Raw genomic sequence first — 8,022 nt, 5'->3', positions numbered from 1 at the left:
CCACAAGGAAAAAAAAAAGATTTTTTTCTCCCTCTGCCCCCTCCCGATTGTGGTCTCTCTAAAAATAAATGAATGAATGAATGAAAATAAGAATTGATCTGTAATACTCTAACTCATGTAGCTGGCAACAAATATTATTTTCAGGTTCGACCAGTTAACATAGAGAACTCAGTATATTAGATTAACACTGTTTGTGTTAGATCAGAACATCATACTGCCCTCAGCATGGAAGAATACAAAGGTATCCAATATGTTAAAATTCATGTTTATTATCTCAGAAGCTCAGGAAATACATATTCTGTAGGCACTGCTCGCCTACCTTACCAACCCCCACTCCCCTACACACAGAGAGAAAAGAATGCCGCCTTTTGGCCAATCTAGATTTCCCTAGTTCTTTCTCTTTAAGTATGAAAGACAAGAGACGGAGGAACAAGGGGGAGAAGAAGGGGGGAAATGGTGGGGGAAAGGGAGAGAGGCAAACCATGAGAGACTCTTGAATGCTGACAAAAACTGAGGACTGATGGATGTGGGGGGGAGGGGGGATGGGCATGGAGGAGGGCACTTGTGGGGATGAGCACTGAGTGTTATGCGGAAACTAATTTGACAATAAACTATTTAAAAAAAAAAAAAGACAAGAGAAGACTGGTTGAAATGAAATATTTTATTTGTCCCTCTGGACATTATATTCTTCTGCTATCACCAGTGATGATATCTCACATGACTTTTAGAAGACTTCCCCTCCTCACTCCCTTATCCTCTCTCCCGAATCGCCTTCTTCCTAGAGCCACCCAAGAAGCTCCCCGTGTCCAGGCTAGGTCACGTCCCGCTAAGGGGACTTCCCTTGCTCACAGGGAGGGAGAGCTGAGGCGGGGAGTGGGTCTAGACTGGCTGCATCAGAAGACAACGGAGCCTGAAATGAGACCCAGTCTACCCACTGTCAGACCCACCAGAACAACGGACACAAAATAAAGCACCGGGGCCTCTGGTTCTGTCTTCAGCAATATTTATTGGAAACGGCGATGCTTCCTGTGGTAAGAGGTTTATACATTAAGCAGTAAGATTTGCCTTTCACTCCACATGACCCACTACCGCAGGCAGCACATCCGAAGCAGCACATTAAACCTCTGAAAGAGTCTGTACAGCTAGATAAATAGAACTCTGGATACCTAACAGGACTTGATGACCAATACAAAATAACCCAGAAGAACAAAAAACCACTCGTAAGCTTACACACGGCACTGTACACACAACATGAATATGAAATAGAAGGGACAGAAATAAAAGTAATGACGGAGTTGGGAAAAACTTTTGCATCTGCAGCCACACATCTTAAATTGCTAAGCACAAATATCATCTTTATTTGGTCCTCATTGAGGGCAGAATATGCACAAATGATGTTCAAAGAACACAAGGTGGAAGTGGAAAGGAAAGACAATCGCTGTTTCTTGGTCTAGGAACTAGTGGAAAAATGGCGTCTGGTGTTTTTCTCCTTGTGTCTCTGTGCCAAATGGACTCATGAAACACGTAATTCATAAATAAAACTGAAGTGAAGATTTTTTCGTTCCCTCTTTCCTGTACCTTCAGAAACGGCCTAAATACATACATGGTTTCTCTGCGGCAAGAAATTTAAGCTTGAAAACCAGATGTTTTCCCAATTCGGCATAGTGGAGAATCTCTTCTCTTCAGCCCCTCCCACAATATGCTGACTGTGAACTGTCACTGTGGTACTTAGGAATAATGGCGGCGGGAATCCCCCTCTGGCTTTATTGGCAGGGAGAGAAGAAAACTGGCTGTCCCTCAGAAACAGGCATAAGTGAGAGGAACAAAGGGGACAGTTTTCAGAAAAGGTTGTTAATTCACACTCAACACTTTCCTACCGATAGTATCAAGGGACCTACTCATTCAGACCAGAAGACAAGTTGCTGGTGAGGGAGGCTTTCTTCCACAATTCAGTGACTCACATATTTGGGAGGGGCTATGTGAAAGCAAGAACTTTCTCCTACGGAAACGGAGAACCTGAGACCTTGAGATGGCCCCTGGGTGATAGACAGTATCTTCGGTAGGATGGGTCTTCTGTGATGTGGCTCATGGTCGAATTCTAAGAAGCCACAGCCTCCTGGGAACTGTGTAAACAGCAGTTCCGTGACTACCGGCTGGTCTCAGATGGTGTTTAAAAAGCACATGCCATGCCCATCAGCCTAAGAAGATACCATCCATCACTCATCATGACTCTTGTGGGATCACACAAGTCAACCAAAGATACTCAGTGGGGCTTGATGACTTGGACCACTGCGGCCTGCACTTGGGATGTGTTGTAAGCAGCATTACCAAAGCAGTGGTTAAACTTAACTATCTGGGTCAAGAGGAGGCAAGCCTGCCAGCCTAACACCCTAATGAGGCAGGGCAACCAGAATCTCCACATAGTTGATGGGGAAGAAGCCTGACTGGCCATGAAGCATCCCCTCATACCAGTTCTCATCAATTTGGTTAGTGAGTGTGATGATATCACCCTCTTTAAAACCCAACTCCCCTTCATTCTCAGGTTCAAAGTCGTACAGAGCTCGGCAGCAGGGCTGATCCATTGGGGCACCTGGAAGCGAAAGCAGGAGAGAAGAACACAGAAAGACAAGGGGTATTTAAGTCGCATATCTACCACTTGCTGTGCCTACCCGGCTTGCTGTCCCCCTTGATTCCTCCCTCACTCCTCCTCCCACTGAAGCTTCCTCCTGTGGCTAGTCCTGAGTCCACTGCATGCCATCTGCCCTTTACCAGCCCTCAGAAGCTTTCTCAGATTTCCAGAAGTTGTTCAATGCCTGCATCCACGTCCAGTATGAAAAACAGCCTCATCTATGCTTGTAACACATGCAACAAAGTCCATCAAGGTTTGCCTTCCTAAAGATGTCCACAGATGGGAGACCCAGCGATTTAAGGGGTTTTAATGAGATTTAGGTTACTAATATAATAAGGCCAGAACCCCTTCCGTGTCAGCATTTTAAAATCTCCACACACAGGAAAGAGTCAAGTTAACTACATGGGCAATGCTTGGCAACCTCAATAACTGTGCCGTTTTCACTTTTGAAAGATAGAGACTCCAGCCTCTGTGAAACTGCTATAATGTGGTGAAAACAAAACAAGACACTGGGTTCAAGTTCATATTCTGGGTGACTTTGCACAAGGCACTTACTTCCCTTTCAGTTTCTTTGTCTAACGTTAGAACTAATAGCGGAACTTACTCTGCACTACTACTGGGACTATTTTTACATAACTGAGATTATGTAAAAAATTATATAACTTATTCTCTGTCAACTGTTGCATATATAAATATGAGGAGTACATCAGAGTTCTGGCATACACAATATAATGTACTCTACCTTGGAATGGAATCATGCCTAGTTTAAGTGAGCATATATATTTAATACAGTGTGTATCTGCACAGGCACATCAACTCAGACAAGTGCATACAGCTCCCATATCTTCTAGATGGTTTGAAAAGGAAATAATGTAACTTTTTTTTTTTTTTTTGCTAAAGAAAGCAGAAAATGAACAAGTCTCCAAAAAAGGGTGAGATATGTGGTTGGTTTCTGAACAGGGAGAAGCAAACTGGTCACAAGGGACATGACTCATCCTGTGGCCAGCTAGCTTCTAAGAGCCACTGCTGTTTATACCTGACCCTGGGGCTCCGAGCTGCCAAGGGGAACACAAAGGGCAGAGAGCGCCGACTGTCACCACAGACCTCACTTTTTTCCTCCATGGCCTCCTGACAGCATCTCACAAAGCATTTCCTACTATAGAACATAAGCACTGGGCTACAGGGGAAAGAGGCGACACTGTGAATCTTTGAAGTCCACATCCAGTTGTAAGAGAGTTTCCACTTCTTCAACCAAGTAAATGTTAAGGTTGAAACTGTCTCAGGCACAGGCTTTTACCTAACGTGTATAAAGGGTGGAGAGCAATGATGCCAACTGAAGGAATATGTCACTGGGTACGCATCAATGTTCCTGATGGAAAATAAATTTTAGCTTTTACTGTACCAACTTCAGTTACACGGCACAGTGAGTTGGTGGAAGGTTGAGGAAGGAAAGAAGAACAGATGTTGAGATGCGAACTGCATCCATCTGCAAATACATTCGGCCGTTTGCTTCCATGACTTAAAAAACCCAAGTAAATGTGTTTCTGGAGTTGCTGTCTGTGGGTTGTATGTGAGTGCATGTGGGCAAGCCCTGCCAGGGGCATTCTCCCTCTACTGCACTCTGGAACACAGAGTCAAATAGGAAAAAGATGATATTCCTGGCACCAGACTGGCTCATTAGGGTGACTTACCACCACCAGGGAAGGTCAAAATCAAATGTGTTACTTAAGGGGCACCTGGGTGGCTCAGTCCGTTAAGCAGCCGACTTCAGCTCAGGTCATGATCTCATGGCTCGTGGGTTTGAGCCCTGCATCAGGCTCTGTGCTGACAGCCAGCTCAGAGCCTGGAGCCTGTTTCAGATTCTGTGTCTCCCTCTCTCTCTGACCCTCCCCTGCTCATGCTCTCTCTCTCTCTCTCAGAAATAAATAAAACATTTATTTAAAAAAAAAACCCAAATGTGTTACTTAAGAGGTTAATGTGTGCTGATGATGGAGAGTGAGAGAAAAGGGGACCTACAAAGAAAGTTTTCTAGAGGAGACAAGAGGGAAAAGGAGGGAAAGAAATGATCAGTGAGAAAAGAAGGAAGGAGTGCTTTAAGAGAGTTTCTGCCTGACAAAACCTCCCTGTAAGAAACGTGTCCCTGTATAGTTCTTGTGCAGCCAGAATGGACAGCGCCTAGAATTTATGGACAAGTGGCAACGGGAGATGCCCAAGGCCCTTGGGATGAGGTCTGCAGGTCTCAGCTCCTTACCTGTAGGTTTGGGTGTACCGGTGTGGGAGAGGCCCCCGTTGGGCTGAGTACTGTCTCCAGTTGGAAACTCCAGGCTCATTCGTGGTTTAGGCTGATACTCTCTTCTAGGCTGAGATGAAGCTTGCCTTATTCTGCATTAAAAAGAAAAGGGAGGTGGGGAATAAGAGTATGTAGCTAATTAAGCGGCAAAAAGAAAAGCAGTTAACATCCAGGAAGGCTACCAGTGCGGATCAGGGAAAATCTCAAAAGAACCCACGGCCTTCTTATCTGTGGAGGTCTCTGCTTTTGGTGGTACCCTTCTGTGGTCATACCCTCACCATCTTCAACCTTTCTCTCACTCCCTCTCTTCCTCCCTCATTTATTCAGAGCTCGCTTTGCAGATGTATCTGCCGGGAACACAAAGATGAGTAAGACACAGTTCTTGCCCTCAAGCAGCTTATGGTCTGTAAGGGAGACACAACATAAGCACCTGAGTACCACACACTGTGATAAGTACTGTTATGAAGATACACGCAAAATGCTACAGGAACACAGGGGTGGGAGTGGGGAGTCTACCTGCCCACAGGAAAGCTTATGGAAGGAGAGAAAACACAGCTAAGAGTCACTTCCAGATAAACAGTCCTTTCCAGAAGAAAGAGCTCAAGAGCTGGAGAAGGTTTGGAAGGAGGAAATACCGTGTGCCCTGAGAACAGTGAACAGTTTGAGACAGAAGAAGGGAAAAGACCTGAGGGAAGACAGGAGGAAAGTGGAAAGGTACAGCCAAGAGCCAACAAATGTATTCGGTACACCCCTAAGTATTCTCCACAGTCTCAGATGTTCGTGAGGCAAAGTGTGTAGATTTGCAAGGACAGGGGGAGGCTAAGGTAGGGTGACTGTAGAACTGTGCTGACTCTGAACATATTTCAGAGGAAAAAAAAAGAAAATGGCCCTTCTGCTCAATGGCTGTCACAAAGACATACAGTATTTCTTCATATGTTGAAGTGCATGCTTTTAGATCTTTCTCGAGGCTTCCTAGTGTTACACAAATTTCCGCAAGGGTGCACCAAGGAAAGCTGCACAAAGTGACACGTGTTCCAGTGAGGGCCTCTGTCTAAGCTGTGCAGGGTGGGGCCCTGCCACTCAAGGGAGCCCCATTCACAAAGAAGACTACCACGGCCCCAGGGTGGGGTGCACCTGAAGAGAAGGAACAGGCACACGAAAGCTGTCCCTCTGACGGTGGAGGGCTTGCTCGCTGCTCAGAGAAACACAGTGTGAAAAGATACAGGCTTTCAAATGGGGTATACCGGTCCGGCAAACCCCGGTTCCATCGCGGAGTGATGCTAGGTGAGTTACTTAATCTCCCTGGGCTTCCCACCTTTAGGTGAAGCTAATCGTACTTCGTTTACAGGGCTGTTCTGTAAGACCAATGCTGATATGCCTCTGATATTCCACACAGAGTATCTGCTCAGCAAATCACATCCATTATCCTCGGGAGCACCCGGCTTCCCATCTGTGGTGGCCAACACACAGTCCCAGGATTGAGCTCTCACAAACACAAGAGTGCACTCAATGAAACAAAGGAAAACAAAGCACACGACCCACAAAATCAAAACAAACCATCACAAGGTGCCTATGCAGAATCAAACCTTGTGGCAGAAGTTTTACTTCAAGTATATTCCATTATTTACGCTTCTTTAGCCATCATTTCATAGGAAAAAAATGGAAATGTCCAATTCAGGAACTGAAATACCTTTCTTCCAGTCTGACGGTGACTTGCTGCAGGATCTGGACCGCCTGCTTGTGGTATTCCAGCTGGGCCTGGACGAGCGCAGACAGCTGGCTCACCTGTTCGATCTGCAGGCCAATGTGGGGCGGGGGGGGGGAACACCTTATTACCAGGTTACCGTCCTTAAGCAACCACGCCTGCATCAGCACATGTATGGCAGAGTTGCCCTGACACACCGCCAGCACCAAGAGATTCTGCAGTTTCCACATCACTTAAAGATAAGAAGCATCGTATGCTTGGAAACGGCAGTGCCACGAGGAGTAGCCCCCTTATTAGGAATCCTCTCGAAGACCGCACACAGCTCTCATTGAAAGTCCCATTCTTTGCTACAAACTTCCAGTTAGGCAGAATATGGCTAATTTTATTGATTTCCTCCAGGAAAAAAAAATACATTGACCAAAGGACTTTTGGCTCTCTGTACTTTTCATGCTCTGTCGATATATTAATGTTAATAAAAATGTGAATGCTGAGTTTTCACACGAGGCAGCAGGGAGGTAGTGTGTTAGGATACAGAATGTTTTGTCCTCTTTCAGCCTGTCTGAAATTTAAAGAGGCTGGGTCAAGTAACATCCTTGGGTGCATTTCAGCTCCAATATGCTAGGCACCCTCAGTGATTCTTCATTTGGTGTCTTGGGTTGTGACCTAGCTGCATATTACCCCACAAATCAGCAGAGGCAATGCTGTTTCATGAGTTTTGGGGTGGAATGGGGCCCTGGAAAGGGGAAGGAGCATTGTGATTCAGGTCACACCTCGTGCCCAGAGCCTCCTTCTTCAGCAGGCAGGCGGGACACCAGTTGTTTCACATAAGCACAAACCTACACTGTGTCTCTGGGTGATGGAAAAATCCAGATATGTTCACCATGCCTCCCCTATCACCAGTCAAGGTAAGTGATAAGCACATAAAGGCTCTGTAAACATCTTGGAAGAAGTTGGTCAGCAAACGATAGGACCAGAGGTGGGAGTGAGTAAGAAGTTGAAAGCTGTTTAGCAGGTTTTATTACATGAGTGGTCAGAAGTCCTCATGGCTACGAGGCTGAAAGAAGTCAATGGAATATAACTTCTAAAGGCACAAATCATAATTTGGTGCTCTGGAAATGTAAAAGTAGCTTTAAACTACATTATCTCTATGCCCCAAATACGGTATCTATGCTGCAATCATCAATCTCAATTGAAATTAGTTTTTGAAAGAAAATATCAACTTTACTTCAAAATACAGAACATCTTAACCTATACTGGGACCCTCAATTCTAAATGCATTTTAGGTGATATTCTTTTAGAATCTGAAGTCATTCTACCCTATATTTCAACAAAGTATTTTAAGCTACTGAAACTTTACATGAATCATCAGAAAGATTCTTCATCTTCCCACCACTGGTA

The 8,022-nt window shown here is 45.2% G+C and overlaps 1 protein-coding gene across 2 annotated transcripts in view; it reads right to left on the bottom strand.

Annotated features, from left to right (window-relative positions):
* Positions 1–986: 986 nt before the first annotated feature.
* Positions 987–8,022, bottom strand: part of SH3GL2 (SH3 domain containing GRB2 like 2, endophilin A1) — a 208,836-nt gene continuing 201,800 nt past the window's right edge. For both annotated transcript variants that reach the window (XM_077765027.1, XM_077765028.1), the window contains exons 7-9: positions 6,610–6,713; positions 4,881–5,011; positions 987–2,590 (exon numbers count right to left, since the gene is read on the bottom strand). In XM_077765027.1, the coding sequence (XP_077621153.1) occupies positions 2,391–2,590; positions 4,881–5,011; positions 6,610–6,713 (435 nt within the window). In that variant the 3' untranslated portion in view covers positions 987–2,390. The remainder of the gene's footprint in view (positions 2,591–4,880; positions 5,012–6,609; positions 6,714–8,022) is intronic.

Source organism: Crocuta crocuta, unplaced genomic scaffold (genome assembly GCF_008692635.1).
Source record: "Crocuta crocuta isolate KB4526 unplaced genomic scaffold, BGI_CrCroc_1.0 scaffold687, whole genome shotgun sequence".
In the NCBI taxonomy this organism is placed as follows: domain Eukaryota; kingdom Metazoa; phylum Chordata; class Mammalia; order Carnivora; family Hyaenidae; genus Crocuta; species Crocuta crocuta.
The sequence above is the reverse complement of the archived record's forward strand: the minus strand, read 5'-3'. Positions and strand labels throughout refer to the sequence as shown.